This window comes from Athene cunicularia (assembly GCF_003259725.1).
Source record: "Athene cunicularia isolate RWA chromosome 8 unlocalized genomic scaffold, athCun1 chr8_part1, whole genome shotgun sequence".
NCBI lineage: Eukaryota > Metazoa > Chordata > Aves > Strigiformes > Strigidae > Athene > Athene cunicularia.
The window spans coordinates 14958393-14980194 of record NW_020799109.1 but is presented as its reverse complement, the minus strand read 5'-3'; the positions used below and the strand labels follow the sequence as shown (position 1 = coordinate 14980194).

Below are 21802 nucleotides of genomic sequence, written 5' to 3'. Positions count from 1 at the left end.
CTCTTCCAAAAGTTTAAACACCTGCTTCATTAATAGCCAATGTTTCTCAACTGAAAATGAAAAACATTGCAGTAAGTGGGAAATTAAGGCCACAGTGATATTTTTGATGGATGTAAACATGTCTACCTTATTTTCATACTGAGCTTTTATTTCAACCTCGCTGTGTCAGAATGCTGAAAGCCTGGCATTGTTGTCATGTTTTAATTCAAATCCATTTCAAACAGTCATTTCAGAGAACAAGATCAGTACACATGGAAAAAACTTACCTTGTACTCTGTCTTATCGATGCCTATTAGGAAAATGAACTCAGCAATGAATAGGTTGATACAAAGGTTCTTGTGAATAGTGTTACGATCACTTTGCAGGCCACGGAAAAAACAGAATGTGAAGATGCAGATGGCCAGGCAAACAAGAGAGATGACAATTCCCACCCAGGTGATGACAGTGAGGAGCAATTCGTGCACTCCATCTTTGTACTAGAAATAACCAAGAATGGAGAAAATTAATATGACTCTTTATGAGTATAAACAAAAACCTATTTTCACCGGTAGCATCCAGAGAAGTTACTTGTCCGTTACATGAGATGGGCTAAATGTACTCAGTAATTTCTCAGTCTCAGGTCAGCTTCCCAGAGGAGCAAGATAAGGGTGAGGAGAAAAGGAGCAGGTCTGAGAGAAAAATGTGACTATTTTAGCCAGATCAGATAGCATTTTCACTTTTCCTATGGTGCACGGTAAACTTGTCAAGACAAGAACAAATAGAAAAACATAACATTTTGAACGTGCCACTAGGCTGTGATGCAAAGAAAGAGGAGAGCTTTCCCTGGTACCTCCTAAAAGAGTGCATGTTCTTTCCTACAGACCTGCAATTCCACAGTGGTGAAGAAAGCAACAATTTACACGTCAGTGAGTATAAAATGCAGAGTATGTTATGTGTAATTCTAGCTCTAATCTCATGTTCAGCTAAAGAAGGTTCCTTGCTACAGTTGCAAGAGAATCACTTTTGTCGTCTTGGTTATCTTTCCAGCGACCTTTCCAAATACAACGCCTTTAAAAGAAGTCTCATATCCTTGCAAATATTGCATGATCCGGGCTCCCTGACATCCAGTCAGTGCTTTAACTAGACAACAAAACTTGAGAGTATGAAAAGGCATTTAAACAACCAATATGGAAGCTCCCTGACCTTCCTGTTCTAAGAATAGCTGGCACTTGTGCTTCCAGGGAACAGCCCGCACAGCTACCCCTACAGATACTCTCCAGCTGTACTGAGGAGAAGTCTGTAAAATGGTTGTAAGGTTGGTCAGTAACTTTGAAATATGACTTGAAAGAAAACTGTTGTCCTTCCTTGGTTTTCTTTCCTGTTATTTTGCTTGTAACTTCATGGGTGAGGAAGAAAAGTGCTACAGAAAGCAAACTGCATTGGAAAGAGTGAGTAGAAGCTATAAATACTTAAGAAACCTCCACAATTTTAGATCTTGCTAAAAATTTAAAGCTTAATCTTTAAAAGTTTGTTCCCTGCTGATGGCTAGAAACATCATTACCTACCACAATTTCCCGATGAGCCATAAGAATTGCAAAGTTGGTTAGGTGACTACAAGCACATGTTGTATGAGTTTTATTTGTGTCAACCAGTTTGCAGCCTTGAGTTGACCAGTATCCCATCATAGTCCTCTCTGAGTAGTTCCAGAAGGAGCAATTTGCATTGAAATAATTGTCAGGCTGGGAGATAAAAGGATAACATAAAATGAGGGTTTTACATACTAAGATGGTAATAACAATTGTTTAATATGTGTAAGGGTAATTTAGATTAAACTTTGCATGTTTCGGACAATAAAGTTTTTCATCAGCAAAATTGTGGACCCTGTTATACAAGGAAGACATCTAGTTTAAAAGGGACTTTATAGTCCGAAACACTCTAAGTGTAGTCTCAATTACGGTAGACCCAATTTTAAACAATTACAATTTCCATCTTACGATTTTATGCACTGATGGTACATTATAGCCATTTTTGCTTTCTGCAAAATTAGGACTGTGAATTTATTCTGAAGATATTTTTTCTGTAATTGAGAATTTGAAAATATGGTCTTTTTCCTTTGATTCTCACCTTTGGCAGGCCAAAGTCATGTGAACAGACATCAGGAAAAAGTTTATTGCTCAATATCTACCTATTTTGATGAAAACCAATCAAAACAGATTTACAGAAAGAGGCAAAATGAGAGGAAAATTCAACCATATTTTCTCTATCACAGTAGTGGTTATCTACTTTCCCCATGTGAGACATGAAAACAGAAAAGACCAAACTAACGAGAAAAGAAACATATGACATAAATTACCATGAAGAAAATATACAAAAATTTAAAGTGTAACAAACCAAGATATAATACATTATTCTTCACTAAATAAATGTATTTAAACAATTCGTATAAGCTTCTAGAACTTGGTCCAAAATTAATGTACAAAGTTAAAGTGTCATTAAAACTTGCTACATCAGACCATCAAGAACCTTAACAGTTATTTTCTACTCTGCTACTAAGGTAAGAGTTAATTTTCAGTTAAAAACAAATTAGTCATTTACATTTTCCTGTTGATTACTGAATTAGCTTTCATTAAGAATACACTTAAGTTCTAATAATCACTGAACCAGGCTCATTTAATTTTATGTTCATAGACTTAACTAAGCTTGTGTCTCTGACCTAGTCCAACATTTAAAATTCAAATGGAAAAAAGGTTATTTTTCTGCATTGCTCTTCTCTCTTGCTGATTTTATGACCTTCCCATTAATTCATTAGCATAACTCACATCAATGTGTTCCAGCGTGAAATGCACAGGATCAGTCAGGTACACCCGGCTAGACTCCTTGTTGATAGAGGCTGCAATGACGTGGGAGTTGACTGCGATCGTGCTATTCCGCCCAGCAAAGTCACTGCCTAGCTTTATGGTTGCATTTTCAGTACTGAGAAAACGCCCCAAACTTTTGTAAATGATGAACACCAGTTTTGCTAATCCTACAAAAGAAAAAAAATCCAATCATCATGCCACAGTGATCTAGGGAAAGATAGCAACCTGTATTCTAATGAACTGACAATAAAAAATCAGTAAACAGAGAGGCATTTTCAGGCTATGGATTTGAAGAAAAATCCTTAGGAACCCATGATCTTCAAGAAAAGGCCACAGAGCAGTTTTGTTCTGTTTTGTTTTGGTATATTTAACTAGGGGAGGTAATGTAGGTTTTATAAAAGTTAATGGAGTTTCAGTGCTCCGTGCCCAAGACTCACCGTTCCTGCTGTTCTGTTTCACGGTGCTTGCAGAGAGCTGAATAGAGTTGCCTCCTTTACTGCCCTGAGGAAATTTCAAGTCCTGCACCTGGCCCTCAGTAATGAGCACTGCAACATCCAAAACTAAGCAGAGCAGAGAAAAAAAAAAAAAAAAAAAAAAAAAAAAGAAGAATGCAGAGAAAGTCTCTTGGCCAGACTGCAATATGCCAGATGACAATATTTCCCCCCACTCTAGTTTTCTCACTGCTGTCCTCATTTGCCACTGTAAGACTGATCTGTACTGCATGTTTCAAGCACACAGCTTCGTTAACTAAACCTAGAGCACACTATTAAAATGACAGCACTTTTAATAGTTATAACATGACATCAAATCTTGTTTTGTATCCCCAAAACATACACTTAAAAATATCACACACACATTGCAGAGAAATGTTAATTTTAAAGCTCCTAACACCTACACAGTATCCTCTGCAAAAATTTAGAACTTTAAGTATTGATATAAAGAGGTTTTAAAACAGTCAGTAAATTAATACCTAAGTATACTTATGCTGTGTGTTTAGCTAAGTCAGTATTTGTATCTAAAAAAAAAATTTATAATTTTTTTCCTAAATCTAATTCTGTATAAAGGTTTATAGGAAATCATTTTATTGGTTCTACTAAAAAAATACTGAAATTGAAAACTTAAGATGATACTTAGACTTACTTAACTTTTAATTTTATAATATCAGGAAGCTTTTATGTGATTACCACTGAAGGCCGGATTCCCCTGGATATGTAAAATCATATAGGTCAGAGCAGTCAATTTCTTGACAAATATCTGCATTACATTATACTGGTCTAACTATAGGTCTAAACTATAGACTAACAAAAGGTATGAAATTAAGAGAATGATTTCTCTTTCTCTAAGCCACACATATGTATGTGCGGTGGGAATTCAGTCTTGCATGGCGTCAGTGATGTGTTACTAACTATGACTTGAAGACAGCTTATCAAAAGAAGTGATGTTCAGTCTACTGAGCTCCATGGAACCACTCATGTACACCCTGAGAGAGACTTTCTGTGATTCTACCCACATTCCTTCAGAAACAACTGGTACAGTTACTTTGATAATAGACTGTAACACCTTTCCTAGTCTCTCTACGCAAATTAAAAACTAGGCAGAATCATCTTCTGCAGTGACAAATATGCAGACACTGAAACGTGAAAAGTTTCATTTCTGCAGTCTATTCCAAGTCTCCATCTCAGTACCCCTCAAATTATCAGACTTTTAGTTCCCTTGTACCTCACTGAGACTACATGAATCTCTGTAATAAGATGAAGGAATTTTAATTTTATGCATAGCAATGATTTTTGCTGTAGCACATTCCGCGTACCAATATTTGCACATCTCTAATACCAAACCCCTTCATTTCTCTGTCACCACTTGAATTCCGAATTATGCTCCAAATATCTTCAGCTATTTTGCAGTCTCTGAAGCATAGCTATTCTGCATTATGGGAGATGTAGTTCACTGAACACATTTTTACCTGAAGGCAGTCATGCTTAATGTAAACATTTGGCCTATGTTCTGAGTGCCTAAAATATTTAACTGGCAGAGTATGTTGTAAAAAAAAGTAATTTAAATTCATTAGAAACAGTTTATATATAACAGAAAAGCATTTCTACTGCTCTACAGAAAGCAGTTACCTCAAAAAAAATCTATACTCTGCCATTTAAGCACTCTTCATACCCATATGTTCTGCTAATGATTTTTCAGTGGTAAATCAACTTTGCGACATCACTTACTTTCCATTTTACACTGTATTAATGACACTAAAGAATTACACTAATTTTGAAGATCTAAACAAGAAAAGCATGTTTCCCCCTGCTTAGGAGCATTTACCTTTCCACCAAATGTTGCACAGCTCAGTTTTCAAAGAGTACGTCACTAGCTGGAATATTTTTTCCTGCTTTTGTATAAAGCAGTGCACAGCACTTTATAAATTAGGCTTGAAAAGAAAGTTACTTACCGATATTTTCTGTGGGCATTGAGACTCTAGTTGGTTCTAAGAGATTATCAGCCAAGACAAAAGCCCCTTCTTCTAATGTATCAAGTAGCATTGTGGCTGCATGGGCTTGTTCTGAAGAATTCATGTCCTTCCAGGACTCCAGAGCTTCAGGCCTGAGCAGGTTGTCCACTGTATCCACAATTGCCTGCATTCATTAGAAAACTATCATTAGGTCTGATTGCCCTAGGCAGCTGGGGAAAATTTCCAACGTTATCTGGTGACAATTATAATACTTAACTGTCAGAATGATTTACTGTGATTTAATGGCACTAGAAAACTAGTTTCAACATAAAAATATTTTCCATCCTCTTGCTGGATTAGCATTAACAGAAGTGCAGTTAGCCACTAGCACTGTGTGGTCTCTAAGTGGTAAACATGCAGATTTGACTCGTCTCGTGTCAGCTATAAAGGCGGTCTTATTAATGTGCTGAAAAACGTAAAAATAAATGCCAGAAGTTTTGCCTGAAGCTTTCATCTTAATGTCAAAATGTATAACTTCTATTTAAAAATACTAATGCCAAAATTGGCATTTTGCAGTTTAGGCTAAAATGACAATAATACTTTTCTGGAAACTTAGCCCAACTCATGCAGCCATAGCACTATAAACTACTTTTCTATGACAAACTGCCTTCTTTATTACAGGAGGCATGAAATGAAGCTGACTCAGTGGATATAAATTAGCCTGGGCCACCCTCACTCCCCCTCCTGTTCCTGTACCTGTTCATAGATACTTAAAAAGATTACTAACTCCCATTCCTGCACAAAGGTCAGTTAAAAAAGGAAATCAATAGAGCAAACAAGATGTCCACTGACTGTCCCTGTTATCAGTGAAGGCAAAACTGTAAAACTGTATAAAGCTGCCATTTTAAAAAGTCCTTCTTGTAACAACTCTATCATCATGTTTTAAGGTTCATTAAGCTGCATATAAAGTAACAGTAAATAAGGAAGACGAAGAATTCAGCGACATGATTACATTATTTTTACAAAATAATCCAATCAATCAGAGTAATCAGTTAATCAATTGAAGGCAGGCTCTTACATTAATGCATAATGTAGCTGTGCATTGAGTATGCTGTGCATTGAGTACGCCATGCATTGCTGAAACACCCTGTTTACTCTGTCCCATTTATCCAGTCATAATGTGTCATTAAGCACATATATAATTTGTTTGATCAATTTAAAAGCATTGGGAATGGAAACAGAACACATTGTACAAACAGAAAGATGTCGGTCTGAAATACTATACTGTGCAAATAAACAAATAAGAGAAGTTGGTCATGGCTATTGTCAGAGCAAGATTAATTAGCCTAATCCATTTTAATATCCTCTTTCTGTCTGCATTGTGAGCCACCACGACCTTCCTGGCAGGTGGAAGATACTTCGAAGTGGCATTAAAGCCTTTTTTCTTTCTCTAATGGGAGACAGAATAGTCAAAATGCTCGCACTGATACTGCTGCAGCCATTAACTAGAGTGGAACAGAAATTGGTCTGCAGAGGCCAGATTCATTAGTCACCAAGAAATACAGATTGGAGCCTCTAATCTGAGGTACAAATGAATCCTCTGTCACAAAGTGGGAACTTGCTTCATTTGCATAGTGTAAGTCAGCTTTTGATTTGTAATTTCAAGAGGTTTATTAGTCTTATCTAAGCAGAGAAGCCCATTTGAGACCTACAGAAAATGACACTGGTTGGAAACTAAGGTTGCACCACAGTTTCTTGTGTATCTCTATATAGCGCTGACGGTATGCATTCATTAATATGAACTGCTTTTATTTATTATGGTATAATCTAACTCTGCATTTTTCCTGTGGAAAATGATCACCTGCCCAGCAATATTTCTGAGGCATTCTCTCCTCTCAGACAGAGGCGAGCAGGCAGTGGGAAGATCACACAGCCCCTGTGATGCAGCTGTTGGAGCAAATCCATTACTACTCTTCTCACATTCATGTTTACTATTGAAAATGAAGTATGAAAACTCAGTCCACACAAAACATATCTGCTGGACTTCCCTCTACTACTATAAACCACTTTCTAATAATAAACTATTACAATTACTATTGAGAAGTGAATTTTTTTCCAGATCTTTGTCTCTTTTTGTCAGATTTTTGCACAACTGGGCATCTCCCATCCACTTCTGGGCTGCAGGATAAAAGACAGAAGCACCCTGTATAAATATCTCTTCAGTAAGTATCTGAATTATTTTATTATGTTGCAAAGTATTTCAAGGTTCTTTTCAAAAAATCATTCTTACATCTTAACTCAGAAGGTATGAGTAAAAAAATGACTATTTTAAAAGAAACTTTGAAAAAATGTGCAACAAAAATTGTCAGAGCCAGGCACAATCTGTTCTAGGACTTTTTTATCTTCTTCATGAGCGTGAGGTGGCACTACTGGCATTGTATTGCAGAGCAAGAACTGCCACTGCAGATGAAAGAAACTGAAAATCAGGTAGCAAAGTGTTACATGCCTTCCATATAGCCTGGTTAATGGAATATGTGGCACACATTTGAATAGTAAAGTTAGAGAAATTTTGCCTTTACATTTTATCCTGAAGTCACTGAATCTGGCCTTTGTAACAACTCTTAAAATTGTAAGAAAGAGTGATTTTACTAGGTATAAGAATACACAAAGAACAAAAGCAGGCTATATAATGTACATTTTTCATGCAAGCAAATTAACTCTAAACAGTCTTTGATATAAAATACTACCAAGCTGAAGTAATTTCTATTATGTTGCCAGCTTTTTCCTCTACCCAAAGTTGTATTATGAGAGAGATGTTACTTCCAATTCAGATAATAACCATTTCTGCTCTTTTAGTTTTGAACAAGTTGAGTTAAAAGAGGTATGAACTTTTGATTTTTAATTTTTGTTTTTTTTTTCTGAGTGTTATACCTGTGCAAAGCCAACATTTGTACAGCTGATATGGGGCACAATACACATTTATCAAAGACTGAAATACATAGGATCATGCAGCAAGATGATAAAGCGTGGCAGGTTGCTGAAGCAGGGAGAAAGCAGGGTGACAGCACAGGAGAGATACCTTAAGGTAAGCCCTGCATGTCTTCTCTCGTTTTTGGAGCTTTTTAGTAAGAAAAAAGAAAATCAGAAGTTAGACACATTCTGGAAAGCTTCAGAAATATCAAAAAATTAGTCTGGTTTTTCAAATCCCTAATTTGAACTATAGCTTGGACATTAGTTTCTGTCCAGCAATGACTCTAAAAAACCATCACACAGGAAACGTTTTTCCCCAACCTTTACACAGGTGCCCAGATATCTTTGCCCAAACGGTGGGATTTTTGTGAAAAGGTCAAAGGAGAAAATCCCTGTGTGGGCACTTGATCTGTCTCTGGGAAAACTCTTTTAAGGGCAGCTAGGGATTATAAATAAAACTATTCCCAAAATAACAGAGGAGTGCATGGAGCTCTCTCTCTAAAGGAAACTGAAAAATTGTTTTTCATTTGGAACTTGTTGACTAAGATGATGCAAGGAAGAGGCTGAGAAATACAGCATTTCCTCTGAGAAAAAGAGGAATAGTAATAACACTTGTGATTTGTATTTAAACCACAAAGACATAAGTTTTCTCTGAAATGTTTGTCTGAACACCATTCCAGAGAAAGCACTTATTCATGGTTTAGATATGCATATTAGGGTATTTTTATAAAGATTAATTATAAGTGATGTTGGCGTCTTTAAAAGACTAAGAAAGTGCCATTATTCTGCAGGAAGTCAGATTAAAATAAAAGCCTGTACCTATGCAGAATCCCACTGATTTTATTACATGTTCAGGGTTAAAAGGATCACTGGATAAACACGCTGATTTGTTACAGTATTTCTGAGAGCTAATGCCCATTTCCCTCACACTAGTTATAATGCATTCCAGATTTTAATAGGGGACACAGCTATGTATTTTAGGACCAGTCAGCTACCGTGAATTATATCTTATTCCCTAAAGAAGGTAATTGCAACTTTCTGCTCTGTATTTACTGCTGTTTTCTCTCTCATGTTTATTCCAGAACTGTAGCACATGGGAACAAAGTATAGATTAATATTTCTGAAAGAAGAAAAAGGAAAAAAACCAAAGGCAATGGTTATCCCAGCAGGAGGAGGTGATGGGAGGTGTGTACCTTGTTATAACTCCTTCCAGCAGAGTCTTTTTCACTGGGCCGCAGTTCCTGCAGCTGAGCATCCAAAATGTCCACGAGCTGCTCCATCAGCCTCACTGATGAGCTAACATCACCAGCGAAGACTGGTCCTTTGGTGTGTTTAGCCAGTTCATTGGCCAAACTAGCAGCATTTTCTCCACTTCTGATCTGAAATGACAATGTAGATTATCTCAGCAGGATCCCTTGTTCTGCTTGCGGGTCCTAATTCCAATTCCCTGTGTACCTTTGTTGTGGTGAAATAACCGTTTGCATATACATTGAAATGTGCAACTAATTGAGACCAATAACGTTCTCTTTATCTCAGAAGATTAAAGGTTCTTAGATCCCTGACACACAAAAGCAGTTCTTAACAGCCATCAAAATCAGAAATCAGTCTGGGAATTTTGGGGTAGATCTTCTATTCATCCTCACTTTTCTTTTACTGCCATTATCAGGCAGCAAGAAATCTATTTGTTCATACTAGTGCGTGAGGCATTTGAAAGTCAAATAGCCTGATACTGACAACAAATTATCCAGTTTTCATAAACTTAGTAAATCTCAGTAGGGAGGGAAAACACAGAAAGTGGCTCTGCGGTCTAATCATACTGTTATTAATACACTCAGACAAAAATCTATTTATTACAGTGTAATTTTTCCTGAACCAAAAAACCTTGCTGTATACCATAGTTTTTGCTGTGTGATTTATAATATTTGATTTATTAAGCAAATATAGCTTTTGTTTTTTGAACACCAGCAAAGTTACTATGCTTTAAAGAGTGATGAAAACACGTAATCACAGATTCAACAGAAGAACTTGGAGAGTGTACCAAAACACATACATGTACCTAACTGTTGGCCACTGCTTTGCACAAAGTACACGTTAATCCTTCTATTTTAAATAAACAGGAGTAATAAAGACAGCTTCAACAAACTGAATTATTAATGCTCAGAGTTAAAATCCTCAATCACCAGTGTACACCAGATTAAAAGGTTTCAACCAACCTTCTGAGCCAGCTGATTTACCCAGTGTGAGGTGCAGTTGCTAAGATCAGGGCCTTTGGGGTTCCATGCTCCTGTTAAGACCACGCAGAGATATGAAGCAGTTCCTACAACAGATGTAGAAAACTACAGTGAAATGGAAACCATTTTTCTGCATGCATTCAGGAAATTGGCTACACTGTGCTCCTAAGCAATGTTAAATTCTGAATGCCGCTAATGGCAGTAGTTGACAATAATTGACAAAAACGTAAGGAAATAATGTAGATTACAAACAGCAATAAAAAAGTCAATGAAAAGTACCAGACGTTTTCTGCAAACAAACAAAAAGCCCTTGATTTTTCCTGGAGCTCATCCAGAGGGGAGCTCATAATGAGAAAGGCAGCTGTAAGCATATTTTACAACAGTCCTCAAGCAAAGCCCTAAAATTTGACCTGAGTTCTCAAAAGTACATGCGCAAGGTAATTCTCCAGCTACACTCAAATGCCTTTTGCAGATTAAAACTTGACCACTGCCTGTAGATACTGCATTCTCCAAATAACAAAAAATCACATGACAGACAGCTAAGGTAAAAAAAAATCACCATGAGAGAACGGCACATTGCTTTTGAAATGTCTGTTTGAAATCAATATATATTTTTAAAGGCAATACCTCGTGTTCCTTTGGGGCAAGGGCGTTCAACCATCATTCCTCTTTGTGTTTGAGGCCAGCTAATCCCCCTGGCCTCAGTCGGTTCACAGAATCTCTCTGGCAAAGGGAAAAAACTTGTCACGGGAGGAATTTTGGTTGTGGAAATGGGTGGCAGTGGCTTGGGTCCTCTGCTTCCTTCCTTTGTTCCTCCAGCTGATGTTGTGCTTATGGGACCTTTCTGTGATGTAGTGATAGTGGTTGACACTGTGGTTTTGTATAGCTCTGCTGAAGAAGTTATTGTCACTGCTGTGGTAGGCACTGCACAGAGAAAATTAAGAGTAATAATAAAGTAAATTAAAAATTATTTTTAAAAAGTTATTTAAATGTTATTTATGTAGTTTTGAAAGATTACCTGGTGTATCCTTTCCTTTACCTTAATATTACTCTTTTTTTTATTGCTATTCTGGGTGCTTAAGACATAATTTCGTGGGGTTTTTTGTTTTTTTACTCCCAGCTCATACTAGTATGATGTTTCAGCACATTCGCCAAATAATCTTTTCCATAATAAAAATTTATAGTTGCATTTCTAAAGGCTGAAAGGCAGTACTAGTGAGTTATCAGTACATAACAAACATGCTCAAAGCAATTAAAGATTACTTAATCACTTTTGCAGAAGGAATAACTCAACAGACAGAATAATTTGAATCAGCGTGCTGTAAACAATGCAGTCCAGCTTTAACAACAAAGGCAGTGGGCTGTAACTAACGAGACCATTCTAAAAAAACATAACCCAAAACTTTAAGTCACCCAGTACACACCTTCCAGGAAAATTGTGATAACATCTTCCTCCTCGGCAGTCATTCTGCCTGAGAGAGCTGCAGCATGCCCGATTAGCTCCAAACAGAAGCAGCGTCTAGCATGTACGTGGCGTTCCTGTGTTTGAACATTTCGGGCCTTAACATCCTTTTCTGATAAACCAGGTATGAAGACACAACTCGTTCAAGCCAGTGGCAAATACCTAGTTTAATCTTTTATGAAACCCTAGGATCGGCTTAGGCCAAGTCACTTCTGCCTGGGACTTGCAGCCGCTCATTCCACTGACCCACGTTGGGAATGCATCACCGGAGCTGCTGAGGTACAGCCCGAACTATGCCATGGTTTTGAGGCTTTGGAGAATAATACTACTTAATGCTAGTGGAGGCAACAGACTGGAATTCTTCATCACCTTCAATGTATACTGAGCAACAGCTGAAACAATGCAAGTGAGCAAACGGCTCGTTGACAAGAAGCTCAAGATGACCTGGCAATGTGCACTGGCAGCCAGAAAGCCAGCTGTATCCTGGGCTGCATCAAAAGAAACATGACCAGCAGGTCAAGGGAGGTGACTCTCCCCCTCTACTCCGATCTCATGAGACCCCACCTGGAGTGCTGTGTCCAGCTCTGGGCTCCCCAACATAGAAGGACATGGACCTGTTTGGAGTGAGTCCAGAGGAGGCCACGAAGATGATCACCTCCCTTATGAGAACAGGCTGAGAGAGCTGGGGGTGTTCAGCCTGGAGAAGAGAAGGCTCCAGGGAGACCTTACACTGGCCTTCAAGTACTGAAAGGGGGCTACAGGAAAGATGGGGAGGGACTTCTTACAAGGACACATAGTATTAGGACAAGGTTTAATGGCTTTAAACTGAAAGAGGGTAGATTTATATTAGATACAAGGAAGAAGCTCTTCACTATATGAGTGCAGTGAGATGCTGGCAGAGGTTGCCCAGAGAAGCTGTGGCTGCCCCCTCCCTGGCAGTGTTCAAGGCCAGGTTGGACGGGGCTTTGAGCAACCTGGGCTGGTGGGAGGTGTCCCTGCCCATGGCAGGGGGGTTGGAACTGGGTGATCTTTAAGGTCCTTTCCAACCCAAACCATTCAATGATTCTATGAAAGTAACTAAAACAGTTATCATTAATTCTTTCCAAGTCTTCATTAGTGATTTATAGGCACATAAAAGCACTGATCCTTGTGCTGAGAATAAATAAGCTTGTATAAAGTATTTTTTAATTCCTGATACAGAAATAAATGAAACTAATTTTATAATTAACTTCACTGGATAAAGTAGCTTTTTTCTTTTTTTTTTTTCCTTCTTCTGCTAGGCCCTCAAACTCCAACTTACTGGACAATGCACCTTCTCTAAATAAAATCATAAACAAAAAACAAATGAGGAGCTACCCCACTTTCTTTCAGCAGATTTTTTTAATTTAGTGTTTTGAATAAGATTAACTTTCAGTAGTTTGGCAGATAACAATTATTTCAAAATCCTTTTTCAATTTTATTTTAGTTATATTAAAAGGCTCAAACATGAATTTATCTTTTTATTTTCATATGAATTTAGAGTGGAGTATTTGAACATCATCTGTTTTTAAAGACTAAATGAGAAGACGTGCTTTTCATCCCTCTCTTGTTCCCAAATGAGAAACTTCTTCGGAGGCTGTCTTCTCTTCAGTTGCATTCTTGGCTGCTTGAATACAGTTTGTGTAATTGTGCTGAACTCGTGGCATAGGCAGCTACTATGAAACCTACTGAAATCCTCAGAACTGTTCTGCAAGTGCTTGCCTGACATCTTGTGAAACTGCTGTAATTTTCTTTTGATTACAGTGCATCCAGCCTTCTCGTGCTTTCCCAATTAACATTTGTCAAAAGCATTTGCAATCATTTGCAGAAGTGTCAGGCAACGCCTGCTGAATCAGGTCCTGGGGAACAGGGAACTCGTGGGGACGGAGAATGATGCAGGGGACAACTAATTGTTACTATATATCCCCTAACACATTGTGCTAATCAGTACATATTTAATCACTTAAATGAGTATCAGCATTATTGCAATTACTACTCTAAACCTATAATGTTTAGGGTAGTTTCATCTCAGGAGCAAAATATCACTGTAAGAATTCATAAAAACTCTCTGAAGTTCAGTAGTGAGGTAGCAATTTTCAGAACATATTTTGTGCTGCACCCTGAACTAAAGTATCCTGCTATCATTGTGCAACTTTAGGTAGAATAATTTTAATGTTATCCACTACAATCAATTTCAAAGCATATCACCTATGATTCAGAAATGACCTGCATACCTTACTAGTAGTACATACTTTAGAAAAATATTTATAATCTCATATTTTAGGAGAAAGACTTCAAACCACCTCTCTCAAAAAACTAAGAAAAATACAGATAATTTCTAAGAGATTTTCTCTTGAATCAAGTTTTAAAAAAGGAGAAGTCAATACATTTAAGAATGTACCAGGAAACTTCAGACAGTCCTGGAAGTCTGACAAAGAAGGCTGAAAAAATAAGAAATGACCTAACACATCACTTTAAGGAATACATCTAGCTTTTAGAAGGCAGATTATTTTGTGTTAAATGACCTGTTGGAGAGCTTATTCTGCAAGGCCATTCTACTGGGCTTCAAGAAGACACGATAGCTGCCATCACCTGATGTGTCTCGTTTTGAAAGCCGAGGGTGATGGCATCTGCGGGATCCCATGCACTGACTCGTGGAGCGCTTTGCCAATATAAGATAATGGCAGTGATGATTAATATGCCACAGCTAAGAAGAAAAAACTCCATGTTGAGGTTATTAACCCATTGTTCCGAGCAGCAGGGGTGAGCCTCTCCAAGGCTGAAGATACATAATTTTGGCCAATGCCAAAAAGCCTCTTTTAAAATGTGAGATTCTATTTTGTACTTTTTGACTAGGCTTGACATGTCAAGGAGAAAACCAAAACCTATTCTGCGTTCTCCCTTTTTTTAAAAAATAGGCGCGCCTCCTTATCAGCTGAAGACACTCTTCATAAAACTAAAAAAATAAAAGAGCAATAGGAAGTAAATCCAAAAACTCAAGTTGAGGGTAATTAATTTACGTTTGTTCCATGCAGTTCCTAACGGGTGATTTAAACAGTTATACATACTAGCTGTTTCTAAAAATGAAGACACCACTGGAGTAAAACTTAACACCTGTTTAACAGTGTGATGTCTATAAAAAACATAACACAATTGCCTAGGACAGCAGGGGAATAGTAACTTTGTTTCCCCAACTGACAGTGAAGAGTAGCTTTAGAGAAGGTACACAAGCTATCTAGCATTCTTTGCCAACAGGTTTCTATTCTAAGCAGGCATAAAACACATTTTTTTTAAAAACAGACCAAGTCAAACAAAAAAATCCCCACCCAAAATACAACTCTGTAAAACTGTATTGAAATGTCCAGATGATGCACCACTTCTGAAAATACTAATGGTTCCATTTTCATCTCCAGCATCTAGGTAATTTTAGAAATCATATGCATGGATTTTTCAGTTAAACATATGCTCTTACAGATCAGGTATTTTAACGTATCTGGACACACGAAAAACTCTGTGCCCATCTTCATCATCAAAATGTGTCATATGCGGAGCTGTTGTGTAAAGCAACAGAGCCCAGAAACCTATGCGAATCCAGACTTCCCTGCCTCCTGCTTATTTCCACTGTGTGCTGGTTTTCATGCTCCAGTGAACAGCAGCCAAGTCACTAAGACTCACCTAATCACCTATAGGTTCCAGCTATTATGCTAGCTGGTACTCTACTGACCCTGCCAAATCCTGTTTAGTTGAAAGCAAAATGTTTACATAGCCATTTATAAATTTATACTTGTAAATGGTAACAAATATGACACAAAATTAGCGAAATACCTACAATCAAGAAATGTGCTATCTGGTCCCCATTATGTCATCTCTACTTGTACAACCACTCTTTAATCAATCTGTAGAGTATCAGATTCGATATAATAGTAAAGATCTAATTTACTTATCAATTTGCTGCATGACTTCATCATAGATTCTTGGTGTTATAAAGATTTAGTTGCACTAGTTTCCTATTATTTTAAGCCCTTGGTGATAGTAGTCTCCGAGTTTCTGTTCTGTCCACACTCACAACATCCATATTTTCCTGCAGTGATCCAATAAAACTTAATGATGGGTATCATGGTACAAAAGGGGAGACAACTTCAGTTCGAACAGTTTGCACAGTTAGCACAAATTGGGATGAGTGCAGATGAAATCTCTCCCTAATGCACTAACACAGAACAAAAGGATTTATCTTCTTTTTGTTACCAAGGAAACCTCACAATGTAATGCTCATATTCACATTTTAGGGGGAAAATTTCCTTCATTCTTCCTGATCTTTTAACATTCTTTTAAAAATTCCTATTTCAGTGAGGATTCATTTGGTCCCTTGGATACCTCCTTTAGAAAGTGTGTCACAGGACATATCCACTAAATTTACCAAGGATATAAAAACTCTGGTTTGTTTCAAATTTTTTCATAGTGGCTTTTTGTAGGGCCTGATGTATTGCATTTTATTTCTAAATAAAGGTTTTGATTTTTAAATGTAATTTTTACACTTAACCTTAGAAAACGTGCTCTTCTGCACATTACTGTTGTACTTGTCAGCTGTACCTCTGAAAACCATTTCTACATCTACATACTCTAATTCCCATGAGAAGTGACAAGAAAAAACAACACATGAAGAATGAGGTTAAGGGGGGAGTTCTAAGGGCAGCAGACCCCATTGTCAGAGTAAGACAGTAGCCTGGCTGCAGCATCCGCAGCTTTAAAAATCTGAAGAGTTCTCCTGAAAATTAAGAAAATAAGGATACGGGAAGCACATAACATGGACAGTTGCAAGAGGAGAAAATGGTGTAGGTTTGCAGCAAGGACAAGGTCAACATTAGGTTAATTATAACAGTATTTCAGAGGTTTCAGTAGGCAGATTTAAAAATGAAAGAAACAACATAGAGAAAAAAGGCAGGCTTGTGGTCATGGATGAGCCCAAGATTTCGGCCCCAGGAGCATATGTAAACCCTTGAGCTCAAAATTGTGGCTCAAATGTGACACATTCATCTTTCACACAGGAAAAAATACTGTTGTTTTTGAAGCACTTGGTAGTTGGAAGTGATGGTGTAGACAAGAACTGATAGTCAAGACAGATAGATGAGGAAAAAAAAGAATCAGTGTGTGTCTATATATCATTATTGCTCCCATGGTAACAGAGCGAACACAGATTGCTGATTTTCCCACAATGGCCCCAAGTTAACCATTCGAACAGAAAAGGCCACGACTCCCAATTTTGAGGCACTGACCTTGTGACACCATTAAATTCTTGATATTAAAGTACCACTGCAAAAGACACTAAAAGAAAGTTCTTGTGTTAGGTGACTTAAAGAATGTTATCCTAACACCTATGTCTTTGAGTAGATGATTAAGAAATCTGAGTCAACCACAAAAAACCCAAATCAAACCAGAAGAAGAGAAATACAAAACTGCTCTTCATCGAATGTGCTGAAAATCTAATTCCATGAGATAAAAATTCCAAATTTGCATTACACATATAGATCCTTTAACTGTGTAACAATAGAAGGACTGATCTTCAATTTAGACAGACTTTATGCTGAAACAAAGAAGAGCCAAGAGTATAATACAAATAAAATGTAGAGTTAGAAACGGTACAAATCTCTTCTTGGTTTTATAGCAGTACATCTCAAGGACAACCATATTAGGTAATTTTTCCTTTAATTCAGTAGTCTTTAACTACAGGCAATTGGCTTAGGCAAAAGAGGAAATGAACTGAAACATATTCTTAGATATGATATGTACAGATCCATACAAGATTAAAATATTGGGTATTGGCTTTATATAAGGAAAATTACCGTTTGTGAATATATGCATCACATATTCAAATAAACCTAGTGTCTACATATGGTTTCTATATTTTTAAAAGGCCATAATAAAAATATATTTACTGATGTCATAATGCATTTAAAACCCAAACTCAAAAATTCCTCCTCTGTCTTCATGGGTGAATGGGCAAAGAGCTCAGAGGAGAGGAAAGCACCCTCAGTATGCCCTGGACCCTTTCTTCAGTAGGTCTGGTTGGATTAAACCATTTCCCCCCATGCCTTGCATACCAGCAAGGAAACCAGGAACATGAAGGGGTGCTGGTGAATGCCCAAATCTCTTTCTGATATTAGATGGAATGTGGCCAGCACACGTACTGTAACTTAGGATCTTGGCAACCCTCTCATAATAAAAACATTATGAAATGTCTTACTGCAGATCTTTGGTGGTTTACTAAAGCAAAGGAAGGATTCCACAAAGCCTTTTCTTCTCTCCCTGCTCTTCCTTAACGCTTTTCCTTCCAATGCAGATTTAAAGATTAGCTTTTGCTAAATTCATGGCAGCTGCCTGAATTGCGAAAGCTACTTAGAGCCTGCACCTCCATTTTCTTCTCTTACTACTAAAGCTTGGGAGAATTTAAAATGCATCTTCATCTCAGTTAAACCGAATGGAAAGTGACATGCATGAGAATATATGAAAATGAAAGCTTTAAATGTTGTCTGATTACATAGGTGGGTATGTCTGTGCTAAAAGCAGTCCCAAAGACTCTCTGAGGAACAGACTAGCTTGACAGAGAGCAAAGCTTGCCAGGATGGCTGCCCTTGCAGCTGAAGCTCAGTCCCCAAACACCTGGAACCTGCCTGAGCCTGGGCATGTATTGCCAAGGAGGTCTGCAGAAGACAGACTGGACAGACAGTCACTTGGCTCTGGAGATCACTAATGTATTGGTTTTAAACTGCTTGTTCTGCTATGTATTACATATTATTGTACCTGAAAAAGTCATATGCATGTTGATATAATTGTGTTCACAACACTGTGCATGAATCAGCTTCACTGAAGCAGGATAGCTATTTTTCATGTGGAGAAGACATTATTACTACTTTTTTGAAGTAGAAAAAGCGGCTGTTAAACATGCATATCCGTTAGATGAAAGAAGTGAAGTATTACCGTCATTGCTGAAGCAGCTTATCAACATTCTGTTCCTTGCTGCATGCATCTTCTGCCACAGAGCATTTCTCTTGGTATTTACTCTCCTCTTCAGATGTTAGTATGTGGCTGTGCCTGTTCATGTCATTTTTAGGGATTTCTGAGACCTAATGACCTCCATTTTTCTTTCCTCTTTTATCAGCTAGTGTCTTTCCTTTTAGGCAGTTGCTCTAACTTCGAGCTGAAGTGAAATTGTAATGGACTTACCGAGAAACCTGCTAAAAAGATGTTGGATAATCTTGTCTAACCCAGCATTAGAAACTGTGAAAACAGGGCTGCTGAAAAAAACTTATGCTTGGTATTGCACATTAACCCATACATCTCCTCCGAGACCTCCCAGCACACATTGCTCTCAATTGCTGGTGCCAAGAAATTAAGAGGTCTGCATGTATGTTGTAATCAATTCAAAAGTCAGGTAATGCCGAACGGATGGGAACAGGCTTCTGGCTCAGCACGAATGAATTCAAACTTGGGTTAGCTATAGGAGTCAAACTGACTGATGGTATAAAGTAAATAAACAATTCCCCTACTCATTCTCAAACACAGGAAATCTAAACACTTTTATTTTTTTAAAAAAAGCACAAGCCTATAAACCAAATAAAGCCATTCTCTCTCTCTTCACAGGTTCTGCAAATTTGCCTTGCACCACTGTAATGCTGTATTGCACAGAGAAAACAATCCCTCCCTGTCTGTCTGCCAAGAGCTAAGTCTAAGACCAAAGATATTGTAACATAGTTATCTGAATGGAAGTACAAGGAGATTAAAAAAGAGTAAAACTAAATTCTTACCTTGGGCAGGATCAGGTGGGCCAAACTCCAAAGAATATCGCAGAATGAAGTTGTTATTCCACACATAGAGCTGGTTGTCTCTGGGGTTATAATCCACTGCAGCGATGTACTGGTACTGGTTGGGGAAAGGAATGTCCACGTGCTCGCCTCTGCTTAGCCTGGTGTTGTAGATGTAATCGATGGCGTTCTTGCCGGTCTCGCTCTCATTGTCCTGATAAACCGACCGCACTACGTACAGGACACCACATATCATGAAAGCATTAGATGCTGCCCGTTTGTCGTATGTAGTTTCCCAGGTGGCTTCGAAACGCAGGGTGTAAGGGTTCAGCTGGCTAATTACTATCATCCCATTGTTTTGCTCCGTAGCATAAATTACCCACAAGCCATTTTCATCAACTGCCAAGTCAATATCAGTCTTTCCTCCCCATCGGTATGGAGAAGTGTCATGGTAATTAGCATAATTGATTATAGCCTCTCCACTCTTAATTCTAGTCCTCAAGTCAAATTTTACTATGTTCCTAGTTCTTTCCTTGTTAAAAAAGACAGCGCCGTCATACACTACAAATCCAGTACCATCCACTCGATTTGGGAGTTTATACGTCGTCTGCTGGCGTCCATTTTGGAAGTCCTCTAAAGAAGCATATTCTATCAAAGTATCAGTGCGATATGGAGTCCATGGCATGAAGTATATTTTATCTGCAGCCTGGAGAGGATCTTTGCACCAAGCACCTGCTTTTTGTTCAGCTTCATATAAATACGGTGAGTCCACAATTGCTTTCAACGTCCCCGGGCAAACAAAAACTAACAGTCACAGAGAGAAGTAAGACAAGAATTACGTCAAATTAAGACTGTCTTATAATAAAAAGAAAAAAAAAAAAAAGGAAAAAAAAAAGGTAGGTAAATCATAATGACTGTGTCAGGAAGAAAAAAAATCAATTTAATTGGCACTAGATTATACCTTATGTTATAATTAATGCAATTATCACCCTTTATCATCCACTTTTCTTAAAGTTACCATGTTCTTGCTGTACCAGTATGGAAAGTGGATGGGAACTGTTTTCACTAGTACAGACCAAGGCTCAATGGCATACACAGACAGCTGAAAATGTAGAGCTACTCTTGCATTTTCATCTTAGACTTTTAGTGAGTACGCATTAACGCTCCAGAGCTTTTAACTGGTGTGCAGCAGTGCGCTAGGTCATTTCAGTCCAAAAAAAAATCACATCAACTTGTTTAGAACTTTAAGAAGTGGTGAGGCTGAAAAAGGAGGTGCCTCGATTAAAAATAAAGGAACAAAACAAATCATCAGGTATATAGAGAAAGCAATTAGGAGCAGAGAAAACAAAACACAACCAAAGCAATGAATGAAACAGACCAGGAAACCCTGTAACCATGGCATGCTATGGAGAGGGTTCTGGAAGCCAGGCAAGATGACACTTGATTAACAAGAATTTACTCAAGGGTGAGAGAAAGAGAGGGAAAGAAAGACAAAGAGAAAGGGAGAGAAAAAAGCAAGGGAGTCTTCCCTCCAGCCCAAGTATTTCAGACACTATGCCCCGCCACCTACTTTAAGCAGCCAAGTCACTTTATTGCAAACAGTCGACTTCTTTATGAGGTGTACTTATGAGATCCTGCTGATTATCATAATATAAGAGTGTTGTGGGGAGGGGAAGGGAAGAGGTTAACATCCATAAGGCACATAACAAGGAGCTGGGGTTTGTGGACTGTATACGTTATTTACCTTTTTGCTCCACTTCTATTTTAAGCATCGGAAGAAAAATAAAAAAGTGCAAGGAAAAAAGAAAGAAGATTAACATAAATTGACTATTAATCTAAAGATTAAATTAGTAACAGACGCTAAATATAGGGAGAATAAGAACTGCACTATATTGGATAAAGAGAAACAGACAACAGGAAAACCTAGCAGGAGAGAGATTCTACGGTTACACAAGTGAACACGGATCAATCATTTTAGTAGATTAAGGAGGCAATACAGATATGCTGGCATGTAGTTTCACTTAGTGAACCTGAATAAA

At 37.8% G+C, this 21802-nt stretch overlaps 1 protein-coding gene across 32 annotated transcripts in view; it reads right to left on the bottom strand.

Moving 5' to 3' along the window:
* Positions 1 to 21802, bottom strand: part of ADGRL2 (adhesion G protein-coupled receptor L2) — a 393248-nt gene that overhangs the window by 24994 nt on the left and 346452 nt on the right. For 21 of the 32 annotated variants that reach the window (XM_026853639.1, XM_026853640.1, XM_026853642.1 and 18 more), the window contains 11 exons: positions 21508 to 21522; positions 19767 to 20567; positions 11112 to 11408; positions 10467 to 10570; positions 9447 to 9632; positions 8363 to 8401; positions 5284 to 5467; positions 3275 to 3397; positions 2799 to 3004; positions 1545 to 1718; positions 267 to 476 (listed from right to left, as the gene is read on the bottom strand). In XM_026853639.1, coding sequence (XP_026709440.1) covers positions 267 to 476; positions 1545 to 1718; positions 2799 to 3004; positions 3275 to 3397; positions 5284 to 5467; positions 8363 to 8401; positions 9447 to 9632; positions 10467 to 10570; positions 11112 to 11408; positions 19767 to 20567; positions 21508 to 21522 — 2339 coding nt within the window. The remainder of the gene's footprint in view (positions 1 to 266; positions 477 to 1544; positions 1719 to 2798; positions 3005 to 3274; positions 3398 to 5283; positions 5468 to 8362; positions 8402 to 9446; positions 9633 to 10466; positions 10571 to 11111; positions 11409 to 19766; positions 20568 to 21507; positions 21523 to 21802) is intronic. The other 11 variants (XM_026853622.1, XM_026853634.1, XM_026853624.1 and 8 more) reach the window with 3 other exon arrangements.